The sequence below is a fragment of the Pelodiscus sinensis genome, chromosome 30 (assembly GCF_052426305.1).
Source record: "Pelodiscus sinensis isolate ZL-2025 chromosome 30, ASM5242630v1, whole genome shotgun sequence".
NCBI classification, from domain to species: domain Eukaryota; kingdom Metazoa; phylum Chordata; order Testudines; family Trionychidae; genus Pelodiscus; species Pelodiscus sinensis.
The window spans coordinates 5,298,628-5,318,243 of NC_143081.1; the positions used below are offsets into that span (position 1 = coordinate 5,298,628).

At 56.9% G+C, this 19,616-nt stretch overlaps 3 protein-coding genes across 3 annotated transcripts in view; 1 reads left to right on the forward strand and 2 right to left on the reverse strand.

The window, feature by feature from the left end:
- LOC149521034 (leukocyte immunoglobulin-like receptor subfamily A member 3) overlaps positions 1-19,616 on the forward strand; it is a 1,043,054-nt gene that overhangs the window by 244,450 nt on the left and 778,988 nt on the right. The window lies entirely within an intron of this gene.
- Positions 1-19,616, reverse strand: part of LOC149521036 (Fc receptor-like protein 5) — a 238,989-nt gene that overhangs the window by 215,087 nt on the left and 4,286 nt on the right. The window lies entirely within an intron of this gene.
- On the reverse strand, positions 4,048-6,789 carry LOC149521045 (neurotrophin receptor-interacting factor homolog). Its single transcript, XM_089774128.1, has 2 exons — positions 6,680-6,789; positions 4,048-4,612 (listed from the first exon to the last, which is right to left on the reverse strand). Exons 1-2 carry the CDS (start codon positions 6,787-6,789, stop codon positions 4,048-4,050), a joined length of 675 nt encoding a protein of 224 aa, XP_089630254.1.

The following is a 19,616-nucleotide window of genomic DNA, read 5'->3' on the forward strand; positions in this document are numbered from 1 at the left end:
TAGAGCCAGGATGCCTCAGACCCCTGGGTTAAGGGTTCCATCACCCCCTCAACACTCAGCTTAGTCTGTTCCCTCTTGTTTCCCAGCCAGAAACTGCCTTGCTACCAGACCCTGCCTCCCAGCCAGGTGTTCATCTCTGCCTCCCTTCCTTTGTCTCTCTCCCTGGAAAGAGTTTTACTAACTGCTCAGGCTGGGCCTAGGTGTCTGGCCAGTACACATGTGGGTGAGTCAGTAAGAATCTCCCATCACAGCGCAGGGGAACCCCTGGTTACAGAGCTGACAGCACTCCCACCATGTCACAGTGAGTGCCCTAACAGTCTACACGCAGGAATTGCAACCCTGCAGGTGTCTGTAGGCCTGTGTGACTGTAAATGAAACACCTTCAGGTGCTGAGTGGGGCTAATTGTATGAAAAAAAAATCTATTTCATGGAACTGTTATATCCCTCTTCACCTTCTGCTTATTGTTTTCAACACCCTCTCTATACAGGCAATTATAGAGAGAAAACAGTCTTTAGAACATAAGAATGACCAGACTGGGTCAGACCAATGGTCCATCCAGCCCAGTGTCCTGTCTTCCGACAGTGGCCAATCCCAGTTGCCCCAGAGGGAGGGAACAGAAGAGGGAATCGTCCAGTGATCCCTCCCCTGTCACCCATGCCCAGCCCCTGACAGAGGCAGGGAAACCTCTACACATTCCTGCCCATTCTACTGGCTAGTGGAGTCTGTCCGTGCCATTATGGGGGTGCAGGAGGCCCCTGGGAGGCACGAGCCGCTCCCTGCTGTGACTGTTTCCTCACACAGGAGCTGACGGGCTGGGTTCTGGCAGGTGCTCTGGGGACCAGAACACTCAGCTCTGAAGCCCCGCCCCAGGCGCACAGAGGCCAAGTTCTCAGTTGCGGGGCTAAAGCCCAGGACGGAGTTTTTACTCACACGGAGCCTTTTCTCTCGCTACTGCCCAGCGCTGCGCGGTCACTGCTGCCCCCAGGCGGCGCACGGGGGATGGTGCAGCCTGGGTTCTGGCTTCAGCGCTACCAGGTTTTGTATCACTGTGTCCCTTGCGCAGTAATAGCGGGCGGTGCCCTCGGGCTTCAGGCCGGTCATTTGCAGATAAACCGAGTTGGCGGAGTTGTCTCGGGAGATGGTGACTCGTCCTTTAACAGCCGGGGAGTAATACTGGTAACTCCCACTTTGATAGCTGATGGTAGCCACCCACTCCAGCCCCTTCCCGGGAGCCTGCCGGACCCAGCCCATCGCATTGTCAGTGAAGGTGAAGCCGGAGGCTTTGCAGGAGAGGCGCAGAGAGTCTCCGGGCTTCTTCACATCCCCTCCGGACTCCACCAGCTGCACTTGGGACCAGGCACCTGGGAACAGAGGCGGGTTACAAATCACTCTCACGTCAGCTGCAGCCCTGCAATGTCCCCCGGCCCCTCCAGAACAGGAAAGGGGAGAAAATACCTGCCACGGCCGCTGCAAGGAAAAGGAGATGGAGCCAAAGCCTCATTGTCCCTGCCGGAGAAAGTTCTCAGCCGACTGGCTGGTCGCTGCAGGGGTCTGGGTTGTCCGGGTGCAGCCTGGGCAGAGACAGGGACAGATTTAAACGGAGAACTCTCGCCCTCATTTGCATATCTCCCGCCTTAAAAGACACAAACTCTGGTGCGGTTTGTTACTCGCAGGAGGGCCGAGAGGGGGGAGTCAGGTTCGGCCAGCCTGAGCGTTTGTGCAGGGTCCCCCTTTGCAGCGATATAAACCGGTGCCCAACCGACCCCGACCCCGGATCAAACCATCTCTGGGGCCGGATTACGCCCGCCCCACTGGTGGCTGGTCAGACTCAGTCCCCTGCTCCCCCCTTCCTGTGCCGAGGGAGGGAGGGCAGGGGAGAAGCGAATCCATCCTGCCTTGGCTCATGGTGCCTCCCTTCCCTCCTGCCCCCGCTCAGCTCCTCCACCCACCGCCACGTACCTGCTGCCAGCTCATTCCTGTAGGGACGGTGCTGCTCACACCTGACTTGTGTGACTACGTGTTGGGGTTTTCCCGTCTCCTGCACCAGCGTAATGGCATGGACAGACTCCACCAGCCAGTAGAATAGAGGGAGTTTATTGCTTCTCCAGGATACAGCACAACACCGATGTCATCTGGTTACAGTGCAGGCTTCGGATGCCTCAGCCCCCCTTGAGATAGGGGAGACTGGACGCCTAAATTCCAGCCCCTTTCCTTAGGCTGTCTCCTCCATGCTCCCAGACAGAAACTAAACTCTCTTCCAGCCCTGCCCCCCAGCCAGGGCAGCATTCCACCTTCCTTTGTTTCTCTCCCTGGGGGGTAGCTGGTCGGACAGGTTGAGAGACCCTTGCCTAGTGACTGTCCCCTGTCCTGCTGGGCCGTGCTACAGACAGCAGCCAATGGGGGTCACAGATACCCCTAGCATAGCAACCAGCAAGGTACCACCCACTACGTCACAGTTCGCCCCGCTCCGAGAGTGAACTGAGCAGGGTCACTCCGCTCGTGACCTAGGGAAGTTCGGGTCCTCTGCGTGGGAATCCGCCCTGGGGACATGGGTGCTCCCCTTGACTTGGGCCGGCCGTGGTGAGTCCCCACATGAATTGGCTTCCCTCTCTCCACTCACCGCACCACTCCAGGGGGACTGGCACAGGCCTGTCCTCGGGGGTCGCACCCACCCTTGCACTGGCCTTGGTCTCTGGCCAGGGTCTCTCGGGCAAGGGGCCATGAGCCCAGCGAGCCTTCTCTGGACAGCCAGGGCATCTTCTACACCCGACGCTCCATCCAGGGAGGTCTTCTCCTCCCATAACTCTCTCAGCAAGCCCAAAGGCTCCTTCATACAGGATAGGGGCCCCCAAGCAGCATTCCTCCTGTCTTGGGCCTTCCCGCCTCTCTGGCAGGAGTCGCAGGACCGGCAGGACCGCTGCATGGCCGCAAATATCCCCGGCCAATAGAAGTGTTGGAGCAGCCTCAGCTGGGTGCTCCAGATCTCCCGGTGGCCCCCGACGGGGATGTCATGGGCCAAATACAGCAGCTTGAGGCAATATTTTTGGGGGACTACCAGCTGCCGCTGGACCTCCCCCATGCTGTCACCTTCTTGGGTGGAAGCCATTCCTGGAACAGGAATCCCTGCTCCCACAGGAATCTCTCCTGGCCACCTCCCCCGAGGGGCTGAGCCACACGGAGTCCAGCCTGATCCCTCAGCCTCTGCAAGGAGGGGTCTGCCTGCACCTCAGCCTGGAATTCAGCTGCTGGAGCATTGATCAGGACCTGTTCCCCACCTTTGCCTGGGTCCGGAGTTCAAGCTTGGCTGGACCTCGTGTCCACCGGGATGGGACCATGAGGACCCTGCTGGGAGTCCTTCCCTGGATCCAGTTTGCCAGCCTCCCGCTGGCTCTGACTCCAGCAATGACTAGAGCCCACTGGGATTCATGGGGCCATTCCTCTAGGTCATTCCCCATCAGCACCTCGGTGGGCAAGTGCGGGTGCACCCCCACTTCCTTGAGACCTTCCTTTGCCCCCCATTTCAGATGCACCCGGGCTACAGGCACCTTAAACGGGGACCCGTCTATGCCCTTCACGGTCAGCTGAGTGTGCGGTAGTACCCGGTCTCAGGCCAATATGTTGGATTGGGCCAGCGTCACCTCTGCCCCCGTGTCCCAGAAACCTGTCACCTTCCTACCATCCACCTCCAGGGGTATGAGGCACTCGCTCCGCAGGGGCCGCCCTGCCCCCACCCGGTACACGGAGAAATCCGCCTCCTGAGAATCAGACCTCCCAGGGGAGGTGCACTGAGCACCCTTCCCCTCTCTCTGAGCTGAGGTTTGCCTGCCAGCCCCTGGCTCTGGAGCAGCCTGCCCTTCCTCCCGCCCCAGCCAGTTAACCCTGGAAAGTCCCAGGTCATGGGACTTGGTGCATTGAGGCCTCTTGTGGCCTTTTTGCCCACAGCGATGGCAAGTTAGGCTTTGGGATGTCTCTGTCCAGGCCCTGGCTGGTTCTCTGGGGTGCAGACAACTTGTCTCTTGGGCTCTCCTCGTAGTTGACTCTCTCCGTCACTCAGCCAAGATCCAGTCTCTGTGCGATTCCCTCTCTCGCCACAATTCCCATTCACACCTGGACCGGCTCTCCGTGAACTCATCTGCCAGTCTCCCGGCCTCCTGGGGGTTCTCTGGTCTTCGGTCCTTGAGCCACAGCCTCAGTCTGGGTAGGCACGCTTCATAGCACTGCTCCATCATGACCAGCTTGAGCAGTTCCTCTGCGGTCTGGGCTTCAACTCCAGACACCCACTTGCGGCAGTATTGCGCCAGGCGGGAGGCCAGGTCCACATAGGTCTCCCATGGCCCTTTCTGTACCCCCCGGAACTTCTTCCTGTACATCTCGGGGGTCAGCCCGAACTTGTGCAGCAGGGCCTCCTTGACTCGGTTGTAATCCCCTGGCTGTAGGTCCTCCAGCTGACTGAGCACTCCGGCCGCCTCCTGGTTCTGTGCGACGATGAGCTCCTGCAGCCCGTCAGCTGGGGGGACCCGTTGCAGTCCACAGGCCCTCTCAAAGGGGCTGAGGAACCTGTCTATGTCACCCATGTCCTTCAATTGGGCCACCACGAGCCTCTCCAAGCATCTGGCAGCCCTGGGACCTTGGGGCCCATCTGCACTCAGCGCAGTCGGGGCCCCGCCGGTTCTCCGCTATGCCATGGCCAACTCATGCTGTCGCTGCCTCTCTCGGTCCTGATGGTCCCTTTCTCGATCTTGGCGCTCCTTCTCTCAATGGTCTACTTCCAATTCCTCCATCTGCAGCTGGATCTCCAGCCGCCGCAGCTCTGCTGTGCTGCCTCCTGCCCTAGATGTACTACGGCTTGCAGGGCTTCTCTGGGAAGCTGTTCCATCTCTCTGGCAGGCTGCAGTGCCCCGCACCATCTCAGAGCCTGACACGCTCCCAGGGGGGGTCTGGTAGCTCCCTCCGAGGACCAGATCCTAGCCCTGTGGCTGGTCATTCTCCTCCAGCTGGGCAATCAGCTGGGCCTTGGTTGCTTTCCGCACAGGCAAGCCCCTCTCTCTGCACAGCTTCACCAGCTCTGCCTTCAAGAGTCAGGCGTAGGCCATCTGCCCACTGGTCCCCTCAGTGCAGACTCACCAGTCTAGTGCTGCAGCGCCCCACGATTCCCAGGAACCGCTTTGTTTTGTCTCCAGCATGCTTGGCTCCAGGGCTCTCGTGTCTATTGTGCCTTGTTGCTTGGCGCTGGAAGGTCCATCCACGGGGTGCAGTTCATCCCACTTCTGACACCAGTGTGATGGCGCATTGCGGTTTTCCTGTCTCCTGCACCCCTGTAATGGCATGAACAGACTCCACCAGCCAGTAGAATAGAGGGAGTTTATTGCTCCTCCAAGATACAGCACAGCACAGGTGTCATCTGGTTACAGGAACTGGGGCTAAGAGCCCTCAGTGTCCCCCCCTTGAGATGGGAGGTGGCTGGGCCCTACAATCCCAGCCCCCTCCCTAGTTCCTTCTCCCCTGCTTCCCAGACAGAAACTAACCCACTCTCTTCCAGCTCTGCCCCTCAGCCAGGGGCGGCATTTCACCTTCCTTTGTTTCTCTCCCTGGGGGATAGCTAGTTGGACAGGTTGAGAGACCCCCTTTGCATAATGACTCACCCCCTGCCCTGCTGGGCTGGGCTAAAGCCAACAGCCAGTGGACGTCACCAACAGTCCACTGCCCAGCATAGCAACCAGCACTACGTCACAAGGTGCAGCGGGGTCTTGGGATTGTTCCTGGAGATAGTGAATCGCCCTTTGACTGAGTCTCCGTAAATTTGGTGGCTCCCATCAGAATAAATATGTGAGACCCACTCTAGCCCCTTTTCCGGAACCTGAGGGAGCCAGCTCATCTCAAAGTCAGTGTAGGTGAAGCCGGGGGCTTTGCAGGAGAGGCGTAGAGAGTCTCCGGACTTCTTCACATCCCCTCCGGACTCCACCAGCTCCTGGGAGCGGGCATCTGGGATTTGAGAACAAAGAGATGGTAGAAATATTACCATGGAAACAGCAAATGCCTGCCTGTTCAGTGCATTTAGCTTAGCAACTACCTGCCAGTGCGGCTATAAGGAGAACTAAACGGAGCTAAAGTCTCATTTCTCCTGGTGCGGGAGGGGCAGTTCTCAGGGGACGTTGGCTGGGAGCTACACAGACTGGGCGGGGCGGTTGAGGATGGTCGGTCCCACTGCAGTCTGGGTGACAAAAGGGGGAGCTTTAAACAGGAACCCGTCTCTCGTATTTCCATTTCCCCTTATAAGCGTCAGAAACCCCGGCCCTGGCAGTCAGAGGAGAAGTGTTTGTCCAGCGACCGCGTGGAGCCGCGGCACCATCATACAACTTGTCAGTAATAAAGAAACCAAGAATCAGCCTGTGTGGGCTCCGCCCCCTCCCTGGGTTCCAAAGCGCCGGGCACAGCGCATGCGCTGTCAGGCCGGGGCCCGACTGGTCCCAACGGGTTTCGGGACCCGCCCGAGACCAGACCCTTTGGCTGGAGACTGAGGCCGATGAGGATGCGGCTCTCGGGGCCTGCTGGGTCAGGGGTTTGCGGACACCGGTCTCCCGCTCTCGGGCCGCATTCACCCCACAGGCAGGGGCTGGGACGGAGTCAAGGTACCCGGGAGTAGTGAGGCTGCGGAGCGGATTCGGGCCCCCACTTCACTGGGCTCCTTCGAGAATTCCTGTCTCAGCCACTAAATCTGCCCGGATCGCCTCGGCCATGGAGCGCGATGCAGGGTCCGCGTCACTGCTGGAATCCAGACCCCCCCCCATGGCGGGCCAGAGAGGGAGCTGGCTCTGGGGTGGGAACCAGTGTGAGAAGGGCCGGGCCGCCCTCGCTAGAGAAAGGCAGGTCACTGCTAGGGATACTAAAGTAGAATGAGCTGCAGCCAGCAGGCAAGATCCCACCCCTGCCCGCTCTGCCCCAGTGACCCCTGACCCCTCACCAATGGGATCGGATCCCACATGTGCAGGGGTCTCTCCTCGTGTGACCTAGTGGGGGGTACCTTGCTGGTTGCTATGCTGGGCAGCGGGTTGTGCGTGACCTCCACTGGCTGCTGTCTTCAGCAGGCCCAGCAGGGCAGGTAATGAGTCATTACGCAAGGGCTCATTATGTAATGAGTCTAACCTGTGTGACAGTTCTTCCCCAGGGAGTGGAACAATGGGAAGAAGGGGAGTGGAGCCCTGGCTGGGGGACAGGGCTGGAAGAGAGTTAGTTTCTGGCTGGGAGCGTGGAGGAGACAGCCTAGGGAAAGGGGTTGGGATTGAGGGGCCCAGTCTCCCCCATCTCAAGGGGGGCTGAGGCATCCTAGGCCTGCCCTGTAACCAGATTACATCTGTGCTGTGCTGTATCCTGGAGAAGCAATAAACTCCCTCTATTCTACTGGCTGGTGGAGTCTGTCCATGCCATCACGGGGGTGCATACGGGGTGCAGGAGACGGGAAAACCCCAATGCGCCGTCACACCTCCCACTCCACTGGTCTCTGCCTGGAGGTCCCAAAGCGACCTCGGAGCCGCCCTGGAGAGAGTGAAGTGAGGGTGGCCCAGCTGGGCTGTTTATCCTTGTGCAAAGAATTTCGCATTGTGGGTTGTGGGCCTCGTGCTGAACCCCCCCCCCCCCCTCCGCAGGTTAAGGGATGAGTGTGGATCAACACACGGGTGGTGGTGGTGGTGGGGGGGGGTCTTGACTGATGGGTCTGCTCGGAAATCCCAGCCCTGACCCATCTCTCCAGCTGTCGCTGACGGGGGTTTGCTCGGGACCGGGGCCGTGTCTGCGCGGGGCCCAGCCCGCAGCGGGAGGTGACGCTGCCCGGGGGTTGCGGGGCTCCAGGCCCAGGGCAGAGGTTCCAGTCACAGAAGGTCCCGTGTCAAGCTTCCAAGAGTGTCTAGCACCGACCCCAGGAGCCTGTCGCCGGGGGATGGAAGGGGGGAGAGGAAAACGCGCCCTGCCCCTTCACTCCCATGCTTCGCTCTCCCTGGACAGGTAAATTACATGCTGAGAGAGGCCCGAGAGTCCGCTGAGAATCCGCCTCGCGTTTTTGGCTGGGTCCCTGCTGCGCTCTGCCTCGCTGCCTGCCTCTCTCCGGGAGCTGGACTAGGGGACGGTGCCCGCCGCTGCCAGCGAGCAGAGCCGCAGGGAGACCTGGTTCTTGGAGGGGCCAGGGGAGACGGTGACCCGGCTGTGGAAAGAGGAGCTGTTCTCTGTGTGCCGGGTGGACCCGCCCTGATATCCCAGTCCCAGCCACGACAGCCCTGTCCTCAAGGCGGAGGGCTGAGAACGACAGTGAAAGGGGTTTGCTGGCCCCAGCCTCGCTCAGACCTTGGTTTCATTTTCTGCATGGAGCTTGGGCGCCCCCAGCGCCAAACGGCTTCGCTGCTCACTGCAGGGGGAGGTTTGTGTCTGGGCTCAGACCGGCTTCTCCTCGCTGTGTCTCTTTCGCACAGTAATAGCGGGCGGTGTCCTCGGGCTTCAGGCCGGTCATTTGCAGGTACAACGTGCTCTGGGAATTATCCCTGGAGATGGTGAATCGGCCTTTCACGGCATCCGGATATGCGGTACCTGAACTGGGGTTTATATAAGCGACCCATTCAAGCCCCCTCCCAGGGGCCTGCCGGACCCAGTTCATATAGAGGCTGCTGAAGGTGAAGCCGGAGGCTTTGCAGGAGAGGCGCAGAGAGTCCCCGGGCTTCTTCACATCCCCTCCGGACTCCACAAGCACTTGGCACCGGACACCTGCAAATACAGCCGGGTTCTTAATATCGGTATTAAATCAGCCCTAATGCACTATTCCTCCAGCTGTACCAGAGATTTGGAGGGAAAAATACCTTCCAAAGCTGCTGCGACCAAACACAGAAGGAGCCAAAGTGCCATTGTCCCTGGTGCTGGAGGGGAAAGTTCTCGGGGGACTGCTCAGAAAACGCACAGACCCGGGGGGCTGCGGATTGTCCCTTCGGGTGCAGCCTGGGCAGAGAGCGGGACACATTTAAGTAGGACGCTGACTCCCTTATTTGCATACCCCGCCTTATAAGAGACACGCGCTGCTCCTCCCGGGGATCTGGGTGACTCGCCCTGGGGCTCCGGGTTCAGGAGTCAGACTGCCCTGGGCACAGGGCGATGGAATCCTCCCGACACTTTCGGACCAGGAGAATCCAGCAGCTCCCTGCAGTGACTTTTCCTCACTGAGGGACTGATGACTCTCAGGTCATGGTGTGGGGGGTGGGGGGGCGTGATCTTTGGAGCCTCCTCCCATGCGCAGAGGGGCCATGTAGCCACTGGCCTGGGAACACGCTGGGGAGAGGCGATTTCCCGCCGCACGGAGCGGTTTGGGGCCGGAACGTGTTCTTAGCGAGCCGGGCTCATGCCTTGGAGCAGCTAAGGGGTGCAGGTGGGAGGCGGCGGGCGGCGTCGTGTGCGCGTGAACATCAAGGCCATTGCCTAAGCTCATGATTAGTAAGACGCAAAGCGCAGACAGAAGCTTCCTCCTTGTCACGTTCAAAGCTCTTGTGCGGTAGGAAAGCGGCAGTTTGCAGAACCCATTTCCTGTTCCCACGCACACTCCCGATCCCACTTCCAGTCCCACTCCTATTCCTGCTCCCGTTCACACGGACACTCCCGCCCCCATTCCTGGCACACCAACGCCGGCCGGAGCTTCCTCCTCGGGGCTCATTCCCAGCGTTGGCAGCATCCGGGCGCGGTGCGAGTGTCCCCAGCGGGGTGTCGGTCAGGTCACAGGTCACACAGGGGGCAGCGCGGCCTGTAAGTGCGCAGGGGAGAGGCCGCTGCCCTGGAACATCCCCGGATTGATGGGTTTTGGCGGGTGGAAGGCAGGGATGAGGGGGCCACGGGGGGCGGGGAAGAGACTTTAGAAGCCGGTCGGTGTCTGAGATGGAACAGCTGGATTCTTACGGCTCGTTCTCACTCGCGGGCCTGGGGCGCCACCTGGCGGAGCAGCCTCGAGCCGCTGCCGCGGAAGATTTTTGTCTGAGCTCCGGCTGGTTTTCACTCGCTGTGGCCCGGGCGGTGTCCTCGGGCCTCAGGCTGCTGCTGTCCAGGCTCTGGGAGTTGTTCCTGGCCGTGACGGGGCGGAGCAGGGCAGGGACGAAGTGGGGCCTGGAACTGGGGCGTTGTACCAGACTCACAGCCCTTCCCCAGACTCCGGGGACACGTGGTGGGAGGCCCGGCCGGTTCCACTCTATGCCTATAGCCTCCACGCCCTCGGGACCAGACCAGCGCAGCCCCTTCTTTTCTGTTGGGCCGGGGCGTTTTTATAGCATGAGGGAGGGACCCATGCTCGTCACTGATCGCCATTGGACGGGCTGGAATTAGAGCAGGTTTACCAGATGTCCCCTATTCACAAAAGGGGAATACGGTCACCCTAGTGAGGGGTGGAGAAAGCGCGGCCTCCCCCCATCCCTGCTGCCAGCCTCCCCCCAGCTGTCAGAGAGCGCCAGTAGGGCTCAAGTGCTTCCCTCTCCGGGGCAGAAACACAGAACAAGGCCGATCGGGAGGTTGCTCATTCCTCGCTCCCCCTCCCACCTTGAGTCGGGCCCTTGACTCCGTGGCTGATCCGCCTCTGTACTTATCAGACAAGATCCAGCAGCCGGAGACAGCTGGTCAGAAAGTGCGAGGGGAGAGCGAGTCCAGGCCCTTTTCGTTCGATATATTTTTCCAGCAAGGAAAAAACTTTGGACTGTCACGAGCCTGGCACTTTACCACACGACTTCTGGTTCCTGTGACTGGTCGTACAGTGCTGTCTACACCTCCCGCCCGTAGAGACAGAGGCAAAGCTCCCAGTCTGGACAGACAGAGGGGAGAGAGAACGGGAATGACTTTCCCTAGATTCCCCACAGGTCAGTGGCAGGAAAGGACCCAGGTGCCCTCATGCCCCGTGCAGCGCTCCATCCACTAGACAACACTGCCGCTTCGCTTGGGTCTGTCAATGTAGCTTCTCTCCTGCGCTTGTTCCTGGGTTTCCATTCACATTGATTTGTACAGTGCGCACGGCCGAATGGGATCTCGCTGCTTAGAATCCGCTGCTCCTTTTTTGCCGGGCCCCGCGTTGCGCTGTGTCACTGTGTTCCGGGCGCAGTAATAGGTGGCGGTGTCTGCAGCTGTCAGCGAGCGGAGCTGCAGCGAGAACTGGTTCTTGGACGAATCAGCACTAAGCGTTGCGCGGCTCTGGAAAGCCGGGCTGTAGTTTGTGCGCCAACTGTAGCCGCTCCAGTCGATCTGTCCCACCCATTCCAGCCCTTTCCCGGGAGCCTGCCGGACCCAGTCCCAATAGTTACTAGTGACAGAGTCACCGCTGATGGCACAACTCAGGGTGAGGGTCTCTCCGGGCTTCACCACGCCCGGGCCGGACTCGATCAGCTGCACCTGAGCGAGGACACCTGGGGAAAGGGATAGAAGAACATGGAAGAAATGAGCCAGCCCATGAATCCCTGCACCTGTCCCCAGTTCTCCCGCTCGCTAACACACTCACAGCTGGGGGCAGCGAGCAGGCAAAGGAAAAACAGCAGAGATTCCATTCTCGTTCCGCAGCGGGCCGGGCAGGTCTGTGTCTGGGCAGAGACTGAGGCTCCTAGAACCAGGGGCTAGTATTTGAAGCGGAACCCCCCTGGGGCGGGATTTGCATACGGGTTGTGCACCATGAATATAAAAGGGGACAGGGTGTGAGCGGAGTCCACACGTGGGGAACCCTCCCTGAGACGCGACCTCCCAGCCAGTGAATTCAGCTCCGCGAAGGGTGAAACCTCCTGAACTATTTAGACACTGAAATTCACTTGGCAAACATTTAACCCTCTTAAAAGTCTTTGAAATTCTCCCCCAAATGTAAGCGCAGGAGGGCGTCTTCTCAGGAATAAAGGACATTTTGCAGAAGAGAAATTACACCCCCTTCTCCTGCGGCTTGGGGAGGGGGATTTCAGAAGAGCCAGCGGGAATTATGAACCCAAAAGGCATCAAAATTCAGTAGGATCCGGGACTTTAACTGTCAGTCTGATTTTTGTTTTATAAAAATTCTGTTCACCAGCAAAGCCCAAAGGTCCCCATTTGTGCATTCAGAGATTTGCAGGGAATTCACAATCTACAGTCACCACTGGGAAGTTTTGCCCTCGGGTTCTTATCTGATCCTTATGGCTACGGGATCCGCACCCCTCACGCTGTGTAGCGCCCACGGTCTCGCTACATCCCTGCGGCAAGCGCGCTGTTACCCGCATTCCGCAGGCGAACACTGAGGCTGGGGCAGACGGAACGACTGCTGCCAGTCGGTCACAGGGGAATTCCGAGGCAGAACAAGGAATCGAACCCGAGTGGCTGTTTCATGCACTAACCATTGGACCGTTCTCCCTCTCCCAGGGAGTGAAGCTCAGTCAGGGTCCTGAGCTCGGCGCTTGCTGGGAGGGGCTAGGAAGGGCGTTTGTCAAGGCAAACAGTGTTTATTTCCATCCCGTATGAAGCCATTTCGGGGGGTGGAGGGGCTGCAGCTGCCCTTTCCCATCGCTGTGGGGGCGGCCGGGAGCGAGAGGCCGCAGCAGGCTCTGCAGCACTTGCCTTAGCTCCCTAGTCACAGCAAACAGGGAAACACACACCAGGGGCCGGGTGAGCGCAGCTGCATCCTCCCCCCCATAGCGCCCCGCCCCCGCTCACCCCTGCACTCACAGCCGCCTGCCCTGACTCCCCCACTCACAGCCATAGAACATTTTAAAGAGCTTTTGCTGGGGCGCTCCGTGGCTTAGTTTGCTAAAGCGCCTGCTGAGGAAACAAGAGAGTCTGGATTTGGTTCTCAGTGGTCCCTTGCTGCAGGCTAGAAGTGGGGAACCTAAGGGCGCCCCACCTGGCTCTAGGGCCCTGCCCCACTCCCATGGCTCTAGTGTGCGAGAAGAGGGTCGTTTTCCTTCTCAGTCAGGAGTCACATCACAGTATCTGTTTTCTTTTCTTTTTCTCACTTGTGTGCACCCTCCTCCCCACCCCACTGATTTTTATTTGGGTCAGCTGTCCCCTACGTCAAAAAGGGTCCACACTTCTCCGCCCTTGTTTTCCTATGGTGCTCTGGGAAACAGCAGAGATCTGAGCTCCAAGCAGTTGCTAGTTCAGACCTGACCGCACACAGGCAAGGGAGCTGGAGCCTGATGAAGTTGTTGCTGCGTCTGGTGCGGGATTCCCTGTGGAAGTGCTGCCCCCGCGCGGCGCAGGGGAGAACGATTCTGTTGCTGGAGTTTTTGTATCAGCCTGTCGGGATTCCCCTCGCTGTGTGTCTCGCACAGTAATAGCGGCCGGTGTCCTCGGGCTTCAGGCCGGTCATTTGGAGATAAGCCGAGTTAACGGAGTTGTCCCTGGAGATGGTGAATCGGCCTTGCACAGCCGGGGAATAATCCTGGCTGGATCCGCTTGGTTTACTGACCGTAGCCACCCAATCCAGCCCCTTCCCGGGAGCCTGCCGGACCCAGCTCATCTGGTAATCGGTGAAGGTGAAGCCGGAGGCTTTGCAGGAGAGGCGCAGAGAGTCTCCGGGCTTCTTCACATCCCCTCCGGACTCCACCAGCTGCACCTGGGACCGGACACCTGGGAACAGAGGCGGGTTACAAATCACTCTCATCTCACACCGCCCTGCAATGTCCCCCTGATTCTCCAGAACCCGAAAGGGGAGAAAATACCTGCCACGGCCGCTGCAAGGAAAAGGAGATGGAGCCAAAGCCTCATTGTCCCTGCCGGAGAAAGTCCTCAGGGGACTGGCTGGTCACTACAGGGGGCTGCGGATTGTCCGGGTGCAGCCTGAGCAGAGAGAGGGACAGATTTAAGCAGGGAACTCTCGCCCTCATTTGCATATTTCCCGCCTTATAAGACAAACTCTCGCGCGGTTTGTTACTCGCGGTAGGGCTGAGACGGGGAGTCAGGTTCTCCCACCCTGTACGTTTGCGCCGGGCCCCGCTTTGCTGCGATATAAACCGGTGCCCCACTTACCCCCGTGTGTCGCGGGGGCCCAGCCCCTGGGTAAAACCTGCTCTGGGGCCGGATTGCACCCGCCCCACAAGCGGAGCCCCCCGGCTGGTTGTCAGAGCCAGTCCCCCGCAGTTTGTGCCGAGAGAGGAGGGCAGGAGAGCGGAGCGAATCCATCCTGCCCTGCCTAGTGGCGCCTCCCTTCCCTCCTGGCACAGTTCGGCTCCTCCGCCCCCTGCCACGTACCTACTGCCAGCTCATTCCTGTAGGGACGGTGCTGCTCACACCTGGCTTGGGGAAGAGGGAGGGGACCGACAGCTCGCAGCACCCACACAGCCCTGTTCCCCCTCCTGCTCTTTAGTCCCTGCACCCTTCATGGCTAGCTTCTGCACCCGCCTCTATGCCCCTAATCCAGTGGTCTCCAACCTTTTAAGCACGAGATCGCGTTTTTAATTTAAATGCAACCCAAGATCTAAATCAAATCTAAATACCTTTGCTTCACCTCCCTCCCACCCTTCTCTGCCCCATGCTCACTTCATCCTACCTCTCATGCCCATTCTCACTCACATTGGGGTGCAGGCTCTGGTCTTAGGTTAAGGGATCTGGAGTGTGAGAGGGGCTCTGAGCTGAGCTTGGGGCAGGCAGTTGGGGTGCCGGAGGGGTTCTAGGTGCAGGCTCTGGCACAGCGTTTGGATGGAGGGGTACTTGGGGCTGGGCCTGGGGCAGAGGCTTGGAGTACAGGAGGGGGTTCATGACTGGAGTAGGAGTACAGGATGTGGGCTCCAGCTGGGCATTGCTTACCTGAGGTGGCTCCTGGGTGGTGGTGCAGTGGGGCTAAGTCAGGCTTACTCGTACCCTGGCCCTGCACCACTCCCTAAAGCAGCCACCAAACTCCCTCCCAAGTCCTGTTGTGCCCCCTCTCTGCTTTGTGGAGAAAAGATACAGGGTGGGAGGAGGCACCTTGATATCAGTGGCCCTACTCTCACTCCCCTGCCCGGTACAGCAAGCAGGAGGCTCCCCAGGGGGCAGGGCAAGTGAAAGGGCAGGAGATGAGCAGCAGTGGGGGGGAGGGGCAGCTGCAGTGTTGGCACTTGATAGTCTCTTGGCCAAATCAGTGAGGATCAACTGTCAGAGGCTCCAAGATCTACCAGTAGATCCCAGCAGTTCTGCTGTGGTATGGGCGAGAAGGTGCAATTGCAGCCAACGGGAGCTTGGATTCCCCCATACCTGCAGAGGTGCAGGAAAATATAGCGGTATGGGGGCCCAGTGGAGGTTAATCCTGGTGCACCATGTGAGGCCCAGAGGCTGGTGTTTGCCCACACCTACCTCACCCTTAGCCCCACAGGCCATTTTTTCGAGTTTCCTGCTTTCCAAACTGAGCACCACATCACAGAGGTGACCTGGAGAAGGTTTCCCTCAATCTTATATAAAGTCAAAAGCATTTAAGGTCCTAAATTAAATTCTAAAATCACTCTTGAAAATGGGACACAACTTCTCGGGTCACTGAGTAGTTCTAAAATGTTCATGTCATTGTTGAAAATGGGAATTAGGGTATTAGATGTTTTTGAGAATTTTACCTTAGATTTGTGTATACATCAGCAATTGCTTTAGAGCAGGAGTGGGCAATAATTTTTGATGGGGGCCACTTCAAGGTTTTGGAAAGTGGTCAAGGGCCACACTCTTCCATGATATTAATGGAGGAGATGCAGGGTCTGGGATGCAGGTTGGGTACGGAGGGAAGCTTGTGGTAACGGACTGTGGTGCAGGAGGGAGACTGGAGTCTGGGAGGAGTTTGGATGAAGGAGGCGATTGTGACCTAGGGCAGGGGACTGTAGTGCAGGGATTTGGGATATGACCTAGGGTAGAAGGGATTGTGATCTGGGGTAAGAGATTGGGGTGGCAGATCTGGGAGGGGGTATGGGTGTAGCAGGAGGATGGAGGATTTGGGTATGTTGATTAGGGTTGGGGCAGGAAGGGGCTGGGGTGCCAGAAGCAGGTGGTGGCCAGGAGATTTACCAGCCAGCAGCCAAACTAGCCTGCCTGCCTGCAGAGCTAAGGCTTGCAGAGCTTAAAACGTTTCCCAGCCAGCCAGCCTGCCTGGCCGTGTGCTTCATTGAATAACTGAGGGGAGGAGAGGGGGCGTGGTTCTTCTTGGCTGTGTGTTATTCACAAATACAGCTCTCATTGGCTGGTTTCTGGCAAGAAACTGGCCAATGGGATTGTGTTGGGGGTGGGCTGCCTCCATGGGTTGAATCTGGTGACTTGGAGGGCCAGATCCGACTTGCAGGCTGTATTTTGCCATGACCTGCTCTAGGCAGACTCAGTCGGCAGCCCTGGGGATCTCTTGCTTCAGTTCGGAGACTCTTGGTGTCTTCTGAGTTGAAACAAGCAACACCCAGTTTGTTCTTGTCGGGGATTTGTGTTCCCTTCCCCCAGAGAGCAGGAGGATGGGACCAGTTCACATGCAAGTCTCCAGTTCATGGTTCAGGGGAGCAAACAACAAAGTGTTCTGTCCTCTGATGTTCACAATTGTTTATCTGATGTCTAGGGGCCTTCTTACACTGGGCAGAAAATAGCCCCATCCCATTGCACACTCCTATTTCACTCTTGGTCATACTTCTGTCCATACTCTGTGGGTCTTCACAGTTTCAGAGGAAATGCTTAAATATCACCTGATAACAAGGGGTATGCACATTATCAGTGCAATTAATGCAGGCAACAACATACAAGCAGTTTGTAGAGTCTAAACATTAAAAACATTCATGTAAATTTAATATTTATATTAAGAAACATTAAAAACATTCATATAAGCCTAATGCTGATATCGAGCAAAACACCCAGGTGACTAGGTCTGGTATCCATTTATGAGGCTGCCAGTTCTTAGCTATGCCACCAGCCTTAGCAAGAGCTGGCATCAGATGTGCCAGTAGCACACAAGCCATTCTGGGTTTCTTAGCTGCCAGTTCGCTTGAGCCACACAAACTCACAAACCCTCTCTCCTGTGTCTAACTCTGGCCAGTCTTTCAAATACCTTCAGAGCGTATTTCCAGCTACGTGGGTAACACTTTCCACACAGCCCAGACACATCACACAGTGATATTAATGGCCACAAGTTTTTCCATGATCTCTAACAAGATGCTGGTTGGCTAAGTATTCTGACTTGGGTGAGCCCTTTCGTACATGCCATACAAGGATTGCAATAACGGGTTCAACATGTGAATGCTTAAGGTGGAAGAGAAGATGCAGAGGAACAGAGAAAGGAATTCCCCTCTTATTTAGCTGCTTTCTGGGTGTGGGTTGTCATCACCTCGCTGTACAGCACAAGTTCATCCTCAGCAGGCTTGGCTTTGTTTTTCGACTGGGTCATGTTGGCCTGTGAGGCTGGGAGAGCTAAGAGTGCGTAGGTGACTTCTGAGCCCTGCTGGGAGAGGAAAGAGAAATGAGGAGGAGGAGGGGTGCATGGATGCTGCAGCTGAGAAAGAGGCTACTGGTATTCTTGGGGGTATGAACAGGAAGAGACCTGGGAAATAATCGTCCCCGTCTATGCTGCACTGGTGAGGCCACAGGTGGAGTGTGTCTCCAGTTCTGTGCATCACACATTAAGGAACACGTGGAGAAATTTGGGAGGGTCCAGAGCAGAGCATGCCCAGTTTGGGGACAACATGGCTGAGAAGGGATCATGAAGCCATCCTCTAAGCCAACCTTACGAAGAGGATGGTGACCAACTGTTCCCCATGCCCAATGAAGTTCAGACAAGGGATGCTGGGTGTAATCTGTGGCAAGGGAGCTTTAGCTTCAGTATTAAGAGAAATGTTTTACCTCTCAGGGCAGTTGAGCTGTGGGAACAGGTGACCAAGGGACGTTGGGAAATCTCTGTCATAGAACAAACACCCGTCAGGCTGGTCCAGGTTTAAGTAACACTACCACAGCACAGGAGGCCAGAACTGATGACTTTTTGTAAGTCTCTTCTCAGCCCTACAGTTCTGTGATTCAGTGGTGGTTTGGGGAAAGAGATGGTCAATTCCCAGCCCTTCCTTCTGCATCATCAAACTCTGTGCAGTGTCACTAGGGCTATGTCTAGACTGCAGGCTTCTTTCGAAAGAGCCTCTTTCGAAAGATCGCGTCTAGACTGCAGGCGGATCTTTCGAAAGAGAAATCCGCTTTTTCGAAAGAGAGCACCCAGCGAGTCTGGATGCTCTCTTTCGAAGACGGCCTCTTACATTGAAGAACGCCTTCTTTCTAAAGAGGAACTTTCGAAAGAAGGCGTTCTTCCTCGTAAATTAAGGTTTACCGCCATCGAAAGAAAAGCCATCGAAAAATAATTTCGAAAGAACGTGGCTTGAGTCTGGACGCAGGGGAAGTTTTTTCGGGAAAAGGCTACTTTTCCTGAAAAAACCCCTGAGTCTGGACACGGCCCTAGTGGCAGTTTTCTGATAGCCACACCCTAGAGAGACAGAGATATCTGAGGCCTGGCCAAAAGATTCTGGCTTTGTAGATTCGAAGAGATTAGATTCTGCTGGTTCTTGAACTTAGCCTCAGTGTATTCGTGCTACCTGCTCTGTATGCTCTGCTCCAGCACCCGTGGTGTATGATCCCCTGCTGTCATGGCCTGGATCCAGGTTCCTGGTGTGTTCTGCAGGTTCAGACCCTTCAGTGCATTTCGGAGTCTTTGGAACTAAAACAGAACCAGGGAAGAACAGAGCTGTGGTGGGGACATACCCTGAGGAAATGTCCAGCTACAGGGCATGACCTTGAGTAAACTCAGCCCACCTCTCCACTTGCCATGCCAGAGATTGATCCTCCAGCATTCAATTTAGCAGGTCTAATTAAAATCCACTTAATGGAATACTGACGGCAGCTCGGGTTGGAGCCAATACTCCTTTCAGTAGCAAGGGATAAAGGAAGCCAATGGGATCATTTGCTTGGCTTAGGGTAAGCCAACTCCAGCCACATATTTTACATAGCTAGAGTTGTGCACCTTCTGCCGATCTGCCAGGTCTGGTGTAGAACTTTGTACCCAAAGTTGCTCTGCATTTGTTTAAATATGTATTTTTAGCAGCCCAAAGGCATGGAGACTTCTGTGAGTTTTGAATTGTTTTTCCCTCACTTCACCCTAAGCACAGCCAAAAGCCTTAGTAGTGGCATCAGTTGAGATCATTTGTCTGAAATCAAACTTCAGCTGAGTAGGTTATTTGACATCAGGTGTTGATAAAGCTGAATTTGTGCCAATATACATTTAATAACCTATGAAAGTCCTTTTAGAACTTTGTCTTCTTACTATGCTTCATCCTCTCATTCAAAGTTAAATGCCTCACTTGCCCTGCATATTCTGGACTAAAGAATTTACTGGGTGTTTTCTGGGTCCTTCAGGGCAGGGAGCTGGTGGTGTGATGGTTGCAGGAATCAGGGCATGGACGTGGGGATGCAGGGAAAGAAACTGGGGTTTGGAGGTGCAAGAGTGAAGACCGGGGGTGAGGATGGGCTCTGGACAGGGGGTCCTATCTGGCAGGGCTTTCTCCCCTCCCCCCATCACTAGGAGCCTTCTGGCTCCCCTTCTCCAGTCTCACTGGATGACAGGAGCCTTCTATCTCTGACCCAAAACCCCAGCTGCCAGGGTCCTTCTGCCTCCCCACAGGCTCCCCTCTCCTAGTACTGGGTTCTA